Source organism: Pongo pygmaeus, chromosome 12 (genome assembly GCF_028885625.2).
Source record: "Pongo pygmaeus isolate AG05252 chromosome 12, NHGRI_mPonPyg2-v2.0_pri, whole genome shotgun sequence".
NCBI lineage: Eukaryota > Metazoa > Chordata > Mammalia > Primates > Hominidae > Pongo > Pongo pygmaeus.
In genome coordinates this window covers 85,186,295-85,206,879 of record NC_072385.2, presented here as the reverse complement: position 1 = coordinate 85,206,879, position 20,585 = coordinate 85,186,295, and the positions used below count along the sequence as shown (strand labels likewise).

At 39.5% G+C, this 20,585-nt stretch overlaps 1 protein-coding gene across 4 annotated transcripts in view; it reads left to right on the top strand.

Moving 5' to 3' along the window:
• The window catches only part of PPP1R21 (protein phosphatase 1 regulatory subunit 21), a 73,840-nt gene that overhangs the window by 35,886 nt on the left and 17,369 nt on the right, over positions 1-20,585 (top strand). For all 4 annotated transcript variants that reach the window (XM_054474742.2, XM_054474743.2, XM_063649389.1 and 1 more), the window contains 4 exons: positions 3,121-3,213; positions 9,758-9,885; positions 14,129-14,281; positions 18,730-18,822. In XM_054474742.2, coding sequence (XP_054330717.1) covers positions 3,121-3,213; positions 9,758-9,885; positions 14,129-14,281; positions 18,730-18,822 — 467 coding nt within the window. The remainder of the gene's footprint in view (positions 1-3,120; positions 3,214-9,757; positions 9,886-14,128; positions 14,282-18,729; positions 18,823-20,585) is intronic.

The window sequence follows — 20,585 nt, the reverse complement described above, 5'->3', positions numbered from 1 at the left end:
CATTTTTCAGTCAGGTTGTCTGTTTATTATTGAGTTGTAAGGGTTCTTTATGTATTATACATACAAGTCCCTTATTGGATATATGATTTGCAATATTTTCTTCCATTTTATAGGTTGTCTTTTAAATTTCTTGATAGTGTCCTTTGAGGAACAAAAATGTTCAATTTTGATGAAGTCCAATTTCTCTTTTTTGTTGTTGTTGCTGCTGATGCTTTTGATGTCATATCTAAGAATCTGCTGTCAAATCTGAGGTTATGAAGACTTACCCTATGTTTTCTTCTAAGAGTTTTATAGTTTTAACTCTTACACTTAGGTTTATGATTAATTTTGAGTTAATTTTTGTTTTTTTGTTTTTTTTAGACAGAGTCTCACTCTGTCACCCAGGCTAGAGTGCAGTGTCACACTCTCAGCTCGCTGCAAACTGCCTCCCAGATTTAAGTGATTCTCCTGCTTCAGCCTCCCGAGTAGCTGGGACTATGGGTGTGTGCCACTGCACTCGGCTAATTTTTGCATTTTTTGGTAGAGATGGGGGTCTCACCATGTTGGCCAGGCTGGTCTCGAACTCCTAGGCTCAGGTGATCCGCCCGTCTCGGTCTCCCAAAATGCTGGGATTACAGGCATGAGCCACCACGCCCAACCTCATTTTAATTTTTGTATATGGTGCCTGTGCCTATGCAGTTGTCCCTGCACCATTTGCTGAAAAGCCTATTCTTTCCTTATTGAATGGTCTGGGTACCCTTGTGGAGAATCAGTTGACTGTAGATATATGGATTTATTTCTGGATTCTTAGGTCTATTTCATTGATCTGTCCTACACCAGTACCATAATACCTTGATGATTGTTGCTTTATAGCAAATTTTGAGATCAGGAAGCGTGAGCCCTCTTACTTTGTTTTTTTTTTTCCAAGATTGTTTTGGTTATTTGAGGTCCCTTGCAATCCCGTATGAATTTTAGAATCAGCTTGTGTTGATGTCTACAAAGAAGTCAGTTGGGATTCTGACAGGGATTGCATTGAACTTGTAGATCATTTTGGAGAGGGTTGTGAGTTGAATTGTGTCCCCCAAAATAATATGTGAAGTTCTAACTGTCAGTACCTGTATGTGTGATGTCCTGTGGAAATAGGAGCCTGCAGATGTCATCAAATTAAGATGAGGTCATACTGGATTAAAGAGAGTCCTAAATCCAATGAATGGGATCCTTATAAGGAGAGAGAGATTTCGAGACAGAGACACAAAGAATTTGGAGACAGAGACACAAGGGGGAAAGCCATATGAAGACAGATGCAGGGATTGGAGTTATGCTGCCACAGGCAAGTAACACCTAGGGCCAACAGAAGCTGGAAGAGGCAAGAAAGAATTCTCCCTTAGGGCCTTTGGGGAGAGTGTGACCCTGCCAACACCTTGATTTTGGACTTCTGGCCTCTAGAACTGTGAGAAAATAAATTTCTGTTGTTTTAAGCCACCTTGTTTGTGGTACTTCATTACAGCAGCACTAGGAAATTAATACAGGGAGTATTGCCATCTAAGCTTAGTCATCTGATTCATGAACATAGTATGTTTTTCCATTTATGTAGCTCTTTAATTTCTTTAAACACATCTTCTAGTTTTTAGCATATAAGTTTTGTGCCATGATGTTGCTTCTCAAGGATTCAGCCTTGGGCATGCACACAGTCACCCTGGGATGACGATGGTGGCAGGGCTCTCCTTCACTGTCTCTTTCCCTGATCACACCCAGGTTTAAGCTCTGCTGATTGCTGATTGATTGCTCTCATTTTCAAAATGTCGTGGGGCATCAATTGTCTATTCAGAGAATCAATTCAGTTTGGGCTCTTTTACAGGTATAGTTATAGACCTAGTGTACACCTAGCAGGTAGAGTGTTTTGAGATCAGTGTTTGGGCTTCATTCTGACCCCAGGAGGGCTCTTCTTAGCTGTTTCTGTTTCCTGTTCTCTCTGGTAAACCAGGCAGCCCACAGTTTAACTTATATCGCTAATCTACCAATTTCTTCTTCATTGCTTTTACCACGGCCATAATTTTTTAGAGTATACCCTTAGGCTTGAACTTCTCCACACTGTATTACAAATTAAGTCAGTTCCTTAAGAAGAGATTAAGAGCTCTTGTTTTAAGGCTTGCTTATCTCCTGGGCTAAATCTCTGTGGGCTAGGGACAGTGGTCATGCTTTTCTCTAAGTGACACCCCCTTGTTAGAAACTGAGCACTTAGTGGAGGGGGTAGGCCGCAGCCCCCGGTCTCTTTCAGGGTGGAACTCCTGTTGATGAGCTGGGGCAAGGGTGATCAGGGCCCCACTTTTCTTGGCAGCACCATGCCCAAGGTAGAGCCTCCATCTTAGGAGTAGGGGCTGGGTGAAAGAAGGAGAACGTTCCCCGCCTCTGTCCACACTTGCTCAGAATTTAGCTTCAGCAACAGGTAGCTGGGAGCAAGAGGAGAAATCCAGACCTCTTTAGGAGTTGGGAGAGAGGAAGTCCTGTGTTCTTGGCTATACCTATTGGGAATGGAGTTTCTGTCTCCCTGAGCTGTGGGAGGGAGGTAGTGATTCTTGGTTTAAATACCATAGACTCTCACTGTTATTACTGAGTTGTTACAGATTTTCTTGAGTAAATCATGTCCTGTGTTGCCCTTAGAACCGTCTCCAGAGACTTTAAGTGATTGTCCTTTTTGCAAATTTTACCAGTTTTGCAGAGGGCAAGCAGCTCCACAGAGCTCCTCATGCTGACATGGCAGAAGCAGAACTCTGTGATATTTGGGTAAGAGTGTTTTAGCAATGTTCAGCAAATAATGTGTAGGGAATGAAAAATGCATTATATAATAACAAGGTAAACATTCACAAAGACTTTCGTTTTACAAAGAATCATGACAGACTTAATCCTGCTTAACAACTGAATTTTGTTTCTCAACCGTTAAAAAGTACTTGTGGACATAGGAGATGCAAATCATTTAGATGTGCTTATGTGTATCACCATTATGTCTGAATGTATCTTAAGAGCCATTATTTCTAGCACATTACAAGCAATCTTCATTCTCTATCTTCCCAAAAGTAGAGGGATACAGTGGGCAGTCCATTTTTCAGGAAAATGCTTAGATTTGTGATTTTGATTTCCTAGGTACAGAGCCAGATGGACTCCTTCGGACAAACTACAGTTCTGTGTTAACAAATGTTGGTGCTGCTCTGCATGGATTTCATGACGTTATGAAAGGTAGGCCTTGAAAAAGAATGTAAGCTTAAAACCTTTGCCCCACTTTCTTCGATCTGCCTGAATAAGATTTAAACAAACACTGCGAAGGGTAATAGACCCCAGATAAAGGCTTAGTAGCATTTGGCTTATGTTGAGTGCACAGCTCACTGCCTTCTGCTTTTCCCATCTGCTTATTTCTGGAGGTAAACAAAGTGCTGAAGAGAAATCCTTGTGTACAGTCCTTGTGTACAGTACTTTAGCCAGAAATACGTTACACTGACTTTAGGGAGGTGTGTGAATTGTACAAAACCAGACATGCTATTCAGAGGCCTTTTGCAAAATACGTTGCGCTTCTTAGAGCCCAAGCACAAAGGAATTGAGGAAACCAAGGCTTCAAGTCCCCAGAAGGAATACACTAACTTTCCACCATCCTGTGCATTTTAATGTTTTAAATGCCTTTTAAAGTCCTGTCTTGTTGGGCATAGCCTTAAGAAATGAAAGTCAGGTTTTGCATTTTGGTCAGTTTTCAATTGCTTCTGTGCTCCTAAAAATGTAGTCTGCTGAAAGGCCGAGGGGAACCTTTTAAAGCATTTCATAATGCTTCTTAGTGTGTGATTCTGAGTCCTGACTAATCTACAACTTTGCAATTGCTTCTAGGTTTTTTTCCCTTTCTTTTCCTTTTAGAGACTGTTGGGGTAGGGAAAGCAGGGGAAGGAGGAGAGGGGCAGGAGCAATCTATTGAGGACTATTGGAAATAGTCCAGGTGCCTGGATGATTCATTGTTTTTAGTTAACAATTACTGACCAATTACTAACTGCACAGAGAATAATTTTTAAAAACCTAAAGCTGTGTTTCATAACATGGATAAGAGGGCTATATTGGGGGACCTAATCTGTGGCACTGGGATTCATTCTTAGTCTCAGCAGTATTACCAAGCACCAGTTTACCATTCAGTCTAGAGTATGGGCCTTTCTGTGGCTTGTATTCAATTATAAGGAACTTTATAATTTTTTTTGAGGTGGAATTTCGCTTTATTGCCCAGGCTGGAGTGCAGTGGTGCGATCTCTGCTCACTGCAGCCTTTGCCTCCTGGTTTCAAGTGATTCTTCTGCCTCAGCCTCCCAAGTAGCTGGGATTACAGGTGCACACCACCATGCCTGGCTAATTTTTGTATTTTTAGTAGAGATGGGGTTTCACCATGTTGGCCAGGCTGGTCTTGAACTCCTGACATCAGGTGACCCACTTGCCTTGGCCTCCCAAAGTGCTGGGACTACAGGCGTGAGCCACTGGGCCTGGCCCCAATTATAAAGACTTTGAAAGTCACTGTACTTACAGAATTAGCCTTGGTTTCAGAAATCACAACTTGGATAGGCAGTATGGGTGACAGTTAACAATATTCAACTCCAGTCCTGCAGATTTTAGTTTGGTCTATAGAAAAATCCAAGAGATGGTGCTTCTTTCCTGTGCGGCTTTTGGTTTGAGGATCTAAGACCTAGTCGTAGTCCTCTCTTCCAGAACTTTACTTAACCTAGAACCAGGTTGAAACCACAAGTACCTCTGTGGCTAGAAGTTTTTTAGTTTTGTTTTAAAATTTTTCCTCTGCTGGCTGGGTGCAATAGCTGACGCTTACAATCCCAGCATTTTGGGAAGCCGAGTGGGAAGATCACTTGAGCCCAAGAATTTGAGACTAGCCTGGGCAACATAGGGAGACCCTGTCTCTACAAAATGAAACAATAAAAAAAAAAAAAAAAAATTTTCTTATGCTAATACAGTTTGAGCATTCTTAATACGGTAATCTGAAATCCAAAATGCTTCAAAATCTTAAGCTTTTCAAGTACCATCATGACACCATAAGTGGAAAATTCCACACTTGCCCTCACGTGACATGATAAAGTTGCAGTCAAAACTTAGTTTCACACACAAAATTATTAAAAGTATCGTACAAAATTACCTTCAGGCTATATGTGTAAGGCGTATATGAAACATAAATGATTTCGTATTTAGACTTGGATCCTGTCCCCAAGATGCCTTCTTATGTATATGCAAATATTCCAAAATCTGAAGAAATCTGAAGTCCAAAACACTGCTGGTCCTAAGCTTTTTGGATAAGGGATTCTTGATCTATTGGTTGATAGGTTGGTCTCAGTGTAAACAGAGGGATTTATAAAAATATGTATCGTACATGGAATTAAAACGGGAGTGACTCAATTATTTAACAAGTGGCATTTTGTTTTGTAAAAGAGGAGTATATGTAAAGTCACCTCCAAATGTTAAAGGAGCTGAGAAACCAAAGAAGGAGGCAGACAAATCCACGTTGTTGGTATAGGGTGATTTATTGGGGTAGCTTATAGACAGAAGAATGGTCTTGGGGCAGTCATAAGACAGGGAAGGTCTTTGTACTGCAACCTCCCAGACCTAGAGCTTATATCTTGAGGGAAAAGTACATGTGCTCTGGAAGGAATGTGTAAGTGGGTATAGCATCACAGCCTATGATTTTTTATAACAGTATCAAGGGTTGTTTTGAAGGAAACTTATCGTGAATACATGTTTTTATATAAAGAGTAATATATCAACTAGACATTTTGGAGGTATTCCCAGATTCGGGGTCAGCCAGAAGTTACATGGCGGATTAGCATTTAAAATAAAGACACTGTAATTTTTTTTTATGATGTCTACTTTATTCTAAAGTGACTATAGTCTGTAGTTGTAATTGTGAAAATATATAGACCAATGTTTCCCAAAGTTTAGTATGTATACACATCATCAGATGACTTTTTTTCCCCCCAACTTTTAAGTTCAGGGGTAAATGTGCAGGATGTGCAGGTTTGTTACATAGTTAAATGTGTGCCATAGTGATTAGCTGCACAGATCATCCCATCAACTAGATAGTAAGCCCAGCATCCATTTGCCATTCTTCCTGATGCTATCCCTCCTCCCATCCCCCACCCTCCATCAGGCTCCAGTGTGTCTTGTTCCTTGGCATGTGTCCATGTGTTCTCATCATTCAGCTTCCATTGACAAGTGAGAACATGCAGTATTTGATTTTCTGTTTCTGCGTTAGTTTGCTGAAGATAATGGCTTCTGGCTCCATCCATGTACCTGCAAAGGACATGATCTCATTCCTTTTTATGGCTGCATAGTGTTCCATGATGTATATGTACTACATTTTCTATAAAATAAAGATGCTTTTTTTTCCTTTTTTTTTTTTTTTTTGATACGGGTCTCTCTCTGTCACCCAGGCTGGAGTGCAGTGCAACCTTTGCCTCCCAGGTTCAAGCGATTCTCCTGCCTCAGCCTCCTGAGTAGCTGGGACTACAGGTGTGCGTCACCATGCCAGCTAATTTTTTTGTATTTTTAATAGAGACAGGGTTTCGCCATGTTGGCCAGGCTGGTCTCGAACTCCTGACCTCAAGTGATCCGCCTGCCTCGGCCTCTCAAAGTTTTGGGATTATAGGCGTGAGCCACTGCACCTGGCCCAATGTCAAAATCCTAAAATTCACAGGAAACCATAAAAGGGGCCTGAATAGCCAAAGCAAACAGCACAGAGCATAAAGCTAGAGGCATCACATTAACTGACTTGTACTGCTTTATAAACTCATTTAGCAAAGTAGTGCACATAGTATTTTACCCTTCTCTGCCCTCTTCCTTGTAATGCACAATGAGAAACAAAACAGAGTACACATTGTTCCAACCCAGAGTGCTGGGATTACAAGCGTGAGGTACCGCGCCTGGCCAAGAGTGTCTTTATTTTAAATGCTAATCCACCATGTAACTTCTGACTAACCCTGAGTCTGGGAATGCCTCCAAAATGTCAATTTAATGTATTACTCTTTCCTATTTTTTATTTTTTAAATTTCTTTTTTATAGAGGTGGGGTCCTTCTATGTTTCCCAGGCTGGTCTCAAACTCCTGGACTCAAGTGATCCTTCTGCTTCGGTCTCCCAAAGTGCTGGGATTACATGCATGAACTACCGTGCCCAGCCTAATGTATTACTCTTTATATAGAAATACCTATTCACTGTAAGATTCCTTCAAAACAAACTTTGACGCTGTAACAAAAATCATAGGCTGTGACTCCTGTAGCTACCCACACATTCCTTCCAGAATTCCACGCATACTTTTTCCCCAAGATATAAGCCCTGCGTTTGGGGGTTTGCCATGCAGAGATCTGTTTTGCAACCATCCAAGACCATACTTGTGTCTGTAAGTTCCTCCTAATAAATCATCCTATACCAATAAACTGGATTTGCCTGCTTCCTTCTTTGATTTCTTGGCTCCTTCAGCATTTGGGGGTCGTGTTGCAAATACAGCCCTTTCAAGGAACATATTCTAAGAATTGTTTGATCTTTAGTCTCAGAGGTCTGAAGTTGGTAGACTCATAGGAAACATAAAAGGAAAAATAAATCTGTGGTCTAAGTTACATGATTCTTTTGTACATTTTGGAGTTAAAATTTAATGTCAAGAAACCCTCTAAATAATTAAAACGTTTAGACTAAATAAAGAATAAACTTTTTTTTTTTTTTTTCTGGACTGATTCTTTCTCTGTTGCCCAGGCTGGACTGCAGTGGCATGATCTTGGCTCACTGCAACCTCCCACTCCTGGGTTTAAGCAATTCTCATGCCTCTAGCACCTGAGTAGCTGGGATTACAGGCACATGCCACTACACCCAGCAATTTTTGTATTTTTAGTAGACACGGGGTTTCGCCATGTTGGCCAGGCTGGTCTTGAACTCCTGGCCTCCAGTGATCTGCCCACGTCGGTCTCCCAAAGTGCTGGATTACAGGCATGAGCCACTGCATCCTGCCAAGAGTAAACATTTTGATTGCGAGAATGACTATAATCAAGCTACAATAGCCTTGTTCTTAGTATTGTACTTTTTTCATGAGTACCTCGATTACCATCAACCAAGATTGCTTACCAACCAAATTGTATTATTATAACATTGTATATACTTCCAGTAAAATATTGAGTAAAACTGTCTGTGATGTGTAGAAAGAAAGTGTCTGTTAGGGATGAGCAAGTTCAGTATACAAAAAGCATTCAGTGCTTATAGACTGTTGGTGGGAATATAAATTAGTTCAACCCCTATGGACAGCAGTATGGAGATTTCTCTCATTTTTAGAGTTCTAAAAATAGAATTACCATTCGACCCAGCAATCCCACTACTGGGTATTAACAATCCCACTACTATGTTCACCATTTGGGTGATGGGCTCAATAGAAGCCCAAACCCCAGTATTACACAATATGCCCGCGTAACAAACCTGCACATAAACTCCCTGCCTCTAAAATAAAATATAAAAAAATAACAAAAAGCATTCAGCATCCTAATTGAATTTTTATACACTTGGACATCTTATGACTATATTGAAGATAATCATTTCTTTTCAAAAATATATTGAATGTAATAGTAATTTGCCAGTTGGTTGGTTCCTTTTCTGTGACAACTGTACCATAGTAATATAATATGTTAACAGTAGGAAAAACTGGCTAAAGGGTGTGATGAAACTCCATAACTTTTCTGTGAGTCTAAAACTATCCTGAATCAAAGATGTATTTATACAAGTGTATATAAATATAGGAATATATTAATAATTTTTAAATTCTCTAGTTTTAAAATGTTAGTGAAAATAATCTCATTCATGGACCATAGTAATTTTGAGTTAAAACATCATGATCACTTCAGGTTAAATCTCAAATACTATTTCTTTCCAAATAGTCTTACTTCCTCCATTAATTATCTATAGTCTAAAACAATCAACAAAATTTCTTGATTCTAAATTAATGATATTGTGTGTACAGAATTGCTATAAAAATTTTCATGTTTGTGATTGACATAAATATATAATTGTATATATTAACTAATATATAGAATTGTATATGCTATATATAATTGTATTATATGTAGTTTTATATAATATATTATATTAGTTAATATATACAATTATATATAATATAATTAATACATATGTGTGTATATGTATACCTTTTCTATGCTTTCCTAACCACAGGCCTTTATTGTACTATTCTTGGACTGGAGACAGTTGCATAGGAAGTCAGGCACTGGAGTGTCCAATCCATGTTTGGCTGTGCAGATATTTCTCATTGCTAGTTAGGGTGTGCACTAGAAAACTAGCTACAGTCCAGTAAGGATTGTGAGACATTGTGGTTGTGTTGGCTATTCCTTTCCAGCCTTGTGGGTTGTTTATATAAATACAAGATAATTTCTCCTTAATGCCTGTTACACTATCAAAACATTGGTTTTTAACTGGTAAATACTGGTCAGGATCATTTACCCAATGTTAGAATTAATACTCCAATGAGGAAATCTTGGTGGCTGTAGTAAAGATAGCCAAGATGGTGTTCAGAGATCCTTACTTCTCCCTGTTCTTTCCATGTAGATTTGTGACCTAATTGATATTCAGTGCAATCCTGACACTTGAGACCATTCTTTGTCAAATTTACTTTATAAATTTAGAAGAATAGATACGAGAAGTGAATGGGCTAGTTATCTGTATGTGACTTATATATAGATAATAATGAATTTTCATGTAATTGCTTTTATAGATATTTCCAAACATTATAGTCAAAAAGCTACAATAGAGCATGAACTTCCAACAGCAACACAGAAGCTGATAACAACTAATGACTGTATCCTGTCATCAGTAGTGGCATTAACAAATGGAGCAGGAAAGGTAATTCTCTTCTGGTGTATATTGATGTCAAAACTCTTAAATATGTGCTTTTTTTCTGAAGGACATAGGAAAATGGATCTGTAAAAGGATTTTGTAATATAAGGGTTTACTGTAAAATAAAGTTGTCTCCCTTTCCTCTGCTTCCTACCCAGTATTTACTCTGACTTAATATTTTAAGAGAGGGATCTCTTGCTATGTTGTCAGGCTTGACTCAAACTCCTGGACTCAGGGGAGTCTCCTGGGTGGCGGAGACGATAGGCACATGCACTCCATGCTGCTTTCATACCTAATGTTTAAAGCAATGTGACAGTGACTGTTTGGCATTTGTCTTGAGTGTGTAGATCACTCCCTGTTTATGTTTTAATGCAATATTGGATGATTAGAGGATTCTAGGTAGTCTCAATATAGATCCTTGTGTATATGAAGGGTCTGCCATATAGAACACTGCGAACATACAAAAAAAGAAAACAAACCCACCACAATATACGTTCCATTAATATTTTGGTTTTTTTCCTCCTAGTGTTTTTGTATGTTTCTTTTTTGGTAATACTTGTGATAATACTACCTCTGTGGTTTTGTATCTAAACAAGTACTTTAAAGTGACTTCAACATGTGTCCTTTCGTTCAAACTTTAATAGTAGGTCATGATCGTCTGGATCATTAAATACTTAATTTTCACTATAAACTAACTAAAGTGCAGTTTCTTTAAGAATCCTTTGATAAGCCAGATGCTGTGGCTCACACCTGTAATCCCAGCGCTTCGAGAGGCTGAGGCGAGAGTATTGCTTGAGCCCAGGAATTCAAGACCAGCCTGGGCAACATGTCAAGACCTCATCCCTACAAAATTAAAAAATTAGCCAGGCATGGTGATGTGCGTCTGTGGTCCCAGCTGCTTGGGAGGCTGAGGTAGGAGGATTGCTTGAGCCCAGGAGGTTGAGGTTGCAGTGAGCCATGTGTGAGCCACTGCACCCTATCCTGGGTGACAGAGCAAGACCCTATCTCAAAAAAAAAAAAAAAAGAATGTTTTGATCATGGATATTCCTGTTTCAGCAGAAGTTATATTCTCAGAGTGTGTGTTCATGTGGCTGTCATCAACAACTTTAATGACTAAGATTTCTCTGAGAACATTCTACATGTATAAAACCAAAAGGACTGTATTCAGAACTATCTTAGCCCATTTATTGCAGCAGACTCAGCATGACTTCCAAAGGAAATGCTTATCTCTGTGTCTGTCTTTATATACTATTCTGCTTCTGACAGGTTGACTGTAATAGGAACAAATATTCTTCAAGTGATTTATAATAGTCAGAAATGATCATACATCATGTTAGACATTTCAGTGTCATATTTCCAAAGTTGGACTGGCCTTGTGACCACTTGCTATAGCTTGGGGTCATGATTAAAACGTGTTATCTTTAGGTTCTGTCAGCTTACAGATCTACGTGGAAAGGATTCCTGAGCCAGAGGACCATCCCTACTGCCTCCTCTTTCACCTCCTTCATCCATGGCATGCCAGATGCTTTTGGAGGATAATCCTAACTTTGATTCAGTTAAGAAAAATTCCGAAAAGAGAGAATGTTGGTATTTTATGAGTCTCTGTATTTGCCAACTTTTTTTTTTTTTTGAGATGGAGTCTTGCTCTGTTGCCCAGGTTGGAGTACAGTGGCATGATCTCAGCTCACTGCAAGCTCTACCTCCCGGGTTCGCACCATTCTCCTGCCTCAGCCTTCCGAGTAGCTGGGACTAAAGGCGCCCGCCACCACGCTCGGCTAATTTTGTTTTTGTATTTTTAGTAGAGACGGGGTTTCACCATGTTAGTCAGGATGGTCTCAATCTCCTGAGAACTCTGAAATAATTAAATACTTGCATACGTCATAGTTTATTTTAGTTTTACTTTGCCTGAAACCGTAAAATGTTATCTCAAGGAAAGGTATCTGATCTTCACTCTGAAATTTTAATAAATGGTTTTCAACTAAAATATTTGAACTAATGTTAGTTGGTGTCAGCTTAATATTAAATACTTAGCTGATATGATTTGATTAACCTAATTTTACAGTTTGTAATTTCCGTTAAGAACCCAGTAGGAAAGTGTAGTATAGTCATATTAAAGAAAGTTTGGAAAATGTAGAAATATTAGAAAAAAGAAAATAAACCTCACAGTGTACTACCATGATCCAAATGCAAACACTGTGTGAATCGATGTCATTCACAAGGACTATATAGCTCAAGATTTTTGGAATCCTTACTTTATTGAATACTACCTAACAGAGAATTTCATTTGCTATAGTAAAATATCAGTGAAAAGTATAACCTTTCAGACCATTAGTGATTAATTTTTGACCAATTTTTGCCAAAGTAGAATACTTTGTTTTACAGATTACTTTTTAAAATTTATCAAAATACAATATTCTTTAATGTATACAAGACTGTAACTTTTCTGGCTAAAGCATTTAGCCAGACATTTTTATTTATATCAGCATTTCATATAGCACTGAAGAGGCTGAGGTGGGAGTATTTATTGCTTGAGCCCAGGAGTTCAAGACCAGCCTGGGCAACATGGCAAGACCTCATCTCTACAAAATTAAAAAATCGGCCACACATGATGGTGTGCGTCTGTGGTCTCAACTACTTGGGAGGCTCATGTAACAGGATTACTTGAGCCCAGGAGGTTGAGGCTGCAGTGAGGCCTCCTGCCTCAGTCTCCCAAGTAGCTGGGACCACAGACACACACCACCATGCCTGGCTGATTTTTCAGTTTTGAAGAGATGAGGTCTTGCCATGTTGCCCAGGCTGGTCTTGAACTCTGGGCTCAAGCAGTACCCCCGCCTCAGCCTGTCAAAGTGTTGGGATTACAGGTGTGAGCCACTGCACCTGGCTTATCAAAGGATTCTTAAAGAAACTGCACTTTGGGCTGGGCGCAGTGGCTCACCTGAGGTCAGGAATTTGAGACCAGCCTGGCCAACGTGTTGAAACCCTGTCTCTACTAAACATACAAAAATTAGGCTGGGTGCGGTGGCCCACGCCTGTAATCCCAGCACTTTGGGAGGCTGAGGCGGGAGGATCACGAGGTCAGGAGTTTGAGACTAGCCTGGCCAACATGGTGAAACCCCTTCTCTACTAAAAGTACAAAAATTAGTTGGGTGTGGTGGTGTGCACCTGTAATCCCAGCTACTGGGACAGCTGAGCCAGGAGAATGGCTTGAACCCAGGAGACGGAGGTTGCAGTGAGCCGAGATCGTGCCACCGCCCTCCAGCCTGGGTGACAGAGCAAGACTCTGTCTCAAACAAACAAACAAAAATACAAAAATTACCCGGATGTGGTGGCGGGCACCTGTAATCCCAGCTACTCAGGCGGCTGAGGCAGGAGAATTGGTTAAACCCAGGAGGCAGAGGTGGCAGTGAGCCGAGATCGTGCCACTGCACTCCAGCCTGGGCAACAGAGCGAGACGCTGACTCAAAAAAAAAAAAAAGAAAAGAAAAAAAGAAACTGCACTTTGGTCAGTTTGCAGTGAAATTAAGTATTTAATGATCCAGATGATCATGACCTACTCTTAAAGGTTCAATGAAAAGACACATGTTGAAGTCACTTTAAAGTACTTGTTAAGATACAAAACCACAGAGGTAGCATTATCATAAATATTACCAAACGCTATAGATTCAAAATCATGGCTCTGAAAGTGATAGACCTTTGTGGCTGCTTACATAGAGTTAACAAATATTAAATCTGTAAATGACAGTCCACTGAATTTTCAGTCTTTTTTTTCTATATTTATAATTTATAAATTGAGATTTATAGAATTAAATTTAAATGGAAGTTACATATTCAAGATACTGTGTTATATCTTCTGTTAGAATATGAAATATTCAAAGTTAAAATATGGAATCTGGAAATCCAAACATGGATATTTTGAGAACAGTGGCAGAAATCAATGAGGTAAAGAGCTCATGAAAGTCACCTACAGAATAAATGAGTATCAGTCTTGGTTTTCAGGAAGAATAGAAATTGTCTAGAAAAGGACATGTCAGAAATTTGTTCTGACTATTTATACTGGTGTCCTGTTTTTATTATAAACCATTGCCTAGGTATTCTCAAATAAATAAATGTGGACTTTGGGTCAGGTGTTGAAATTTCATTTCCATTTCCATTCTCAACATCTTTAAACTTTGCTGCAAAAACTATTAGATACATATTTTAGATATATTGTTGGAAAACAAAATCTATTTCCTTGTCACACTTTGTTTAGATTGCATCCTTCTTCAGCAACAATTTGGACTACTTCATTGCTTCACTGAGCTATGGATCTAAGGCAGCGAGTGGATTCATTAGTCCTCTTTCAGCTGAATGCATGCTGCAGAATAAGAAAAAAGCTGCTGCCTATATGAAGTCTCTGAGAAAGGTTTGTTAGCTGCTGTTAATATTTAAATCAGAGGAAACATCAGGAGTCATTCTAGAGAATGGCAAGAGTTTTTCTGCAGTTTGTATTGTTGACTTTTTATACGATATTGGGGTGCAGGTTGTTGGTGGGAGTTGGGGGAGGGCTGTGGGGAAGAGGAGGTGACAGGACCCAGACTTTACCTGATAAGCAGCGTTGCCTATATTCGTAGGCCATGTTGGACTCAAGTCCCAAGTGCCTGATAGAGCGCCTGGGGTGAGGTAGCCAGCCAAACAGTAAATATTGAACTTCAGAAACTCTTAAACTTGTAGAAACAGAAAAAAAAGAAATATGTGTATGACTCTTTTCTGAATAAGAATATGTAGTTGTTGCAAAAAAAAAAAAAAAAAAAAGAAGATACTACAGTACATTAAGAAGAAAATTGTGGTCACCTGTAATCCTACCACCCAAATGTAGCTATAGTTGACTTTTTTAGAAAACAATATATTTATATCCAAAAAATGTTATTATATGTTTGAGTGCACATGCACACACATACTATAAAAAGCAGAATGTATTTAGGTGCATGTACTGTTTTAGAATATTTTTTTCTCTTAATGCATTGAGGATATATTTATATATATCTCAAAAATTGTATCTATAAAATACATGACTCAAGGGACATCATTAAAAAAGAATGAAAGAAATAGGAATAATAAAATATAAAATATAAATTACTTTTTTTTATTTTTTAGCTGTTCCTGGGGGAGCAGGACTAACTTATAGACAGTGCACCCAGAGCTGCCAGCTGTCATCATTTATTTATAGTGTTTTCTTCTGTAAATGTATAATTTAATTAATTCATTGCTGGTAGATATTTAAGTTGTTGCCTGTTTTTCACTGTTACAGTGGATATTCTTGCACCTGCAATTTGTGCATTTTACTTTTTTCTCTTCTTTAAACGTTTTAACTATGCAGTGCATAAACACGTTCTTATATTAAATTAGATCATTACAGGTAAATTATAATCCCTAATTCCAGTTCCTCTCTAGAGATAACCATAATTATCAGTTTGATGTGTAACCTTTCAGGCTCTTTGAGCATTTATAAGCATGCAATCTATAAACAATACACAGAATTTTTCTCCCTTCCTTCCTTCACTTTTCTTTTGTTCTTTTCTCCTTTTTTCTTTTCTTGTCCTTTTTTCTTCCCAAATGCGTGTTTCATTGTGCAATTTGCTTTTTTTTGTTTAAAATAATGATTTAGAGACTGTCTATATCATTACATGTGGAACTCACTATATTCCTTTTAGATATGGCATAGACTTCTATAATATGGATGTTCCATAGTTTGTTTAGGTTTCCCTTAATTGGTAGGCATTTAGGTTAATTCCACTTTTTTACTGTTACAATAATACTGCAATGGATAGCCTTGTAAATGTTTCCTTGGGCACATGGGTGGAATATGAGAAGTAGAATGTTGTAGGCCATGTGGCTTGTACATTTTAAGTTTTAATAGTAGTTGCCAGTTGTCCTTCAAAATGGGCACTCTGAAGGATACTTCCCACAGTATAAAAGCTACCTATCTCACTATATGAATTGCTGGTTCAAAGCATGTGAGTGTTTCAAATTTTGGCATGTTTTTCCAGACTATACTTCAGGAAGGTTACCTATTTATAGTTTGCCAGTAGTAGAAATATGAATTTAACCCATGCATTTAATATTTGTCAATCTCAGGAGAGGTTTCTTGCTGTTGTTTTGGTTCATATATATATATTTGCTTGTTAATGAGGTGGAACACCCTTTCATAGTTATCACTTGTGTTTATTGTATAAATTATCTCTTTAGGTCATTTACCTTTTTTTTTTTTTTTTTTTTGAGACGGAGTCTTGCACTGTCACCCAGGCTGGAGTGCAGTGGCATGATCTTGGCTCCGCCTCACGGGTTCACACCATTCTCCTGCCTCAGCCTCCTGAGTAGCTGGGACTACAGGCGCCCGCCACCACGCCCGGCTAATTTTTTGTACTTTTAGTAGAGACGGGGTTTCACCGTGTTAGCCAGGATGGTCTCGATCTCCTGACCTCCTGATCCACCTGCCTTGGCCTACCAAAGTACTGGGATTACAGGCGTGAGCCACTGTGCCCGGCCTTACCTATTTTTAAATAAATGTTTCTGATTAGGGTTGAAAGAGCTCTCTCTATATTAAGAATGTTAATTTTGTGTTTATGTGGGAAATATTTTTCCCTAGTTTGCTGTAGTAGTTTTTCAAAATAGAAGTTTTTATTTTTGTATCATCAAATAGGTCTTTTTCTTCATGGTGATCATTCTTAGCCAGGGTTGCTTTCCAAGGTAGAAACATTCACCTATATTTTCTTCCAGCATTTTTACAGTCTAATTTTTTACATTTCGACAGGCAGCCTATAGTAGCTGGAAAAAAATACATAAATAAATAAATTTTTAGATTTGGATCTTTAATTTATCCAGAATTTATTCTGATATAAGATGTCAAAGAAGGATCTAAATAATTATTTTTTTTCAATAATTAGGTGGTTGTCCTTGTACCGTTCATTTAGTCCATCTTTTCTCCATTCAGTTAGAAATGCAATATTTGCCACATAATAAATTTTTATGTATGCTTTTGTTTGTTTCTGGATTTTTTATTCTGTTCTTCATCAGTCTATTTTGGTGCAAGTCCATATGGTTTTAGTTAGTGTAGCTTATACTGATGCTCCTTGACTTATGATGGGATTACGTCCTGATAAGCCCATTGTACGTTGAAAATATTGCAGCCGGGTGCAGTGGCTCACGCCTGTAATCCCAACACTTTGGGATGCCAAGGTGGGAGGATCACTTGAGCCCAGGAGTTCGAGATCAGCCTGGGCAACATAGGGAGACCTCGTCTCTACAAAAAAAGAAAAAAAAAAAAAAAATAGCCTGGCATGGTGGTGCATGCCTGTAGTCCCAGGTGCATGCTTGAGAGGCTGGGTTGAGGCAGGAGGAGCCCTTGAGTCTGGGAGGTCAAGGCTGCAGTGAGTCGTGATCATGCTACTGCACTCCAGCCCAGGGCGACAAAGTGAGACCTTGTCTCAAAAAAAAAAAAAAATCATGTCAAAAATGCATTTAATGTGCCTAACTTACCAACCGTCATAGCTTAGCCTAGCCTGCCTTAAACGTGCTCAAAACACTTACATTAGCCTACACTTGGGCAAGTCATCTAACATAAAGCCTGTTTTATTTTATTTATTTATTTATTTATTTTTGAACCAGAGTCTTGCTCTGTCACCCAGGCTGGAGTGCAATGGCGCAATCTCGGCTCGCCACGCCTCCTGGGTTCAAGCGATTCTCCTGCCTCAGCCTCCCACAGGATCCTGCCACCTCGCCCAGCTAATTGTTTTTGTATTTTTAGTAGAAACGGGGTTTCACCATGTTGATCAGTCTGGTCTCGAACTCCTGACCTTAGGTAGTCCACCTGCCTCGGCTTCCCAAAGTGCTGGGATTACAGGCATGAGCCACCGTGCCTGGCCTTATTTATTTATTTTTGAGACGGAGTCTCACTCACTCTGTCGCCCAGGCTGGAGTGCAGTGATGCAATCTCTACTCACTGCAACCTCTGCCTCCGGGGTTCAGAGGATCCTCCTGCCTCAGCCTCCTGAGTAGCTTGGATTACAGTGTGTGCCACCACGCCTGGCTAATTTTTGTATTTTTAGTAGCACCATTTTGGCCCGGCTTGTCTCGAGCTCCTGACCTCAAGCAATCCATCACCTCGGTGTCCCAAAGTGCTAAGATTACAGGGGTGAGCCACCACTCCCAGCCAATTTTATAATAGTGTTGAATATCTCATATAACTTACTGAATACTATACTGAAAGTGAAAAACAGAATGGTTGTATGTATAAATACTCAAAAGTATGATTTCTACTGAATGCATTGCTTTTGCACCATCATAAAGTCATCAGTCGAACCAAGGTAAGTCAGTGACCATTTATAATTGTTTTAAGTTCTTTATTATTTTTCTTTTTGAGACGGAGTCTCGCTCTTTTGTCCAGGCTAGAGTGCAATGGCACAATCTCTGCTCACTGCAACCTCCGCCTCCCAGGTTCAAGTGATTCTCGTGCCTCAGCTTCCCTAGTAGCTGGGACTACAGGCGCGTGCTACCACACCCGGCTAATTTTTGTATTTTTAGTAGATGGGGTTTCACCATATTGGCCAGGCTGGTCTTGAATTCCTGACCTTGTGATCCACTCGCCTCGACCTCCCAAAGTGCTGGGATTACAGGTGTGAGCCACTGCGCCCGGCCTATTATTTTTCTTTTAAAAAATTATGTTTCTTTTCACGTGTATTAAAGAAAATAGTCTACTTTGACATACATCTGACTTTATTGTCACACCTCATTTAGCATTCTTTGTGTATGTTGGATGCAGGGGAGGGGTGATACAATATTTTTTCTTTAATTCTTACGATGCTTTTATCATAGCCCCTCTTGGAGTCTGTGCCTTATGAAGAAGCACTGGCAAACCGCCGCATCCTTCTCAGCTCTACTGAAAGTCGAGAAGGCCTTGCACAGCAAGTATGGCACTGGGAAAATTATGGAAATTGTTAAAGAACAGAAATGTTAAATCCCCCAAAGAAAGTTTTTAAGATACGTAGAATGATTCAAAAGTCTGCACAAATAAACATGTGAAATGAATTGTTTAATACATACTAAAAAGCAAATAGACATAATTTGTTGAAAAACGTGTTGACACTCTAAGTCATCTTGATTCAGTTGGTGTTATAATTGGAACTAAAGTAATATCAACACACTTTGGCCAAGATGATTAATTCTTTTTTTTTTAGGTACTAGATTTAAATGTCTGAAATACTAAAGTATAAGAGGGGGCAAGAGCTAGTGACTCAGTTATTTTCATTTCTTAAAGGAGCAAGAATGAAAAATGTGCAATATTTAGTGGTCAGTTGAGTTTGGGGAGTGAGTGGGAGTGGGAGGCACTTTTTCAGAAAAAAAGGAAAAAAAATATATATGTATATATTTGTCCACAGTTGCTGGCTCATAACTCCCATAGTCCTTGTTACAGTAAATGGAATCTCTCTCTCTGATCTTCTCTTGCCCTCTTTTTACTTGCCTAAGGCAGGACTCTAATCTGACTTTACGGCATTATAGGGCATAAGACCCTCATTCTAGAGGAGGTCTTGCCCCATACCCTAGAGGAAGAAATGCTGCTGTACAGAGAAGAATCTAAACAAGACAGGGCTTATTGGGTTTTGGGTTTTTTTTTTTTTTTTTTTTTTTGAGATGGAGTCTCACTGTGTCACCCAGGCTGGAGTGCAGTGTCATGATCTCAGCTCGCTGCAACCTCTGCCTCCTGGGTTCAAGCGATTGTCCTGCCTCAGCCTCCAGAGTAGCTGGGATTACAGGTGCATACCACCATGCCTGGCTAGTTTTTGTATTTTTAGTATAGACAGGGTTTCGCCACAATGGCCAGGCTGGTCTTGAACTCCTGACCTCAAGTGATCCCCCTGCCTTGGCCTCCCAAAGTGCTGGGATTACAGTCGTGAGCCATTGCGCCCAGTGGAGCTTGTTGGATTTAGGTCCAGTCACATTTCTTCATGGTTGTCAATCATGCCTATCCAGTGCAGTCTCCATAAAAAGCCCAAGAGGGCAGGGTTTGGGAGCTTCTGAATAGCTGAACACATAGAGGCTCTTGGAGGGTGGCATGCCCAGGGAGGGCGTGGAAATTCTGCACCCCTTCCTCTGCTTCACTCTAAATCTCTTCATCTGTATCCTTGGTAATAAACCAGTAAACATGTTCCCCTGACTTCTGTGAGCCACTCCAGCAAATTAATCAAACTCAAAAAGGGAGTCATGGGAACCTCAACTTAAAGCCGGTTAGTCACAAGTTCTCAAGGTCCAGACTTGTGACTGCTGTCTGCAGGGGAGGCATTTTTGGGAACTGAGCTCACAATCTGTGGGATCTAACACTATCTCCATGTAGATAGTGGTGAATTAAATGGGAGGACACCCAGCTGATGTCTACAACAAAACTGACTACTTGTTTGTCGGTGGGGAAATATCCCTACATATTTTGGGGTCACAGAAGTCTTCTGTAATGATTGTTAAAGTGTGAGAACAGAGAAAAAACGATTTGACAGTTTTTCATAGCAAAGGTTTACCTTAAAAATTACTAGGACCTTAGAAGCCTTCCTCATGCCCATTTCCAGTTACTGCTCTCCTCTCCCCCAAAAGTAACCATTCTCCTGCCTTCTAGCACTATAGATTAGTTTTTTTCCCTGATACTGAACTTTTTATTAAATGCAATTATGCTCTTTCAGGTC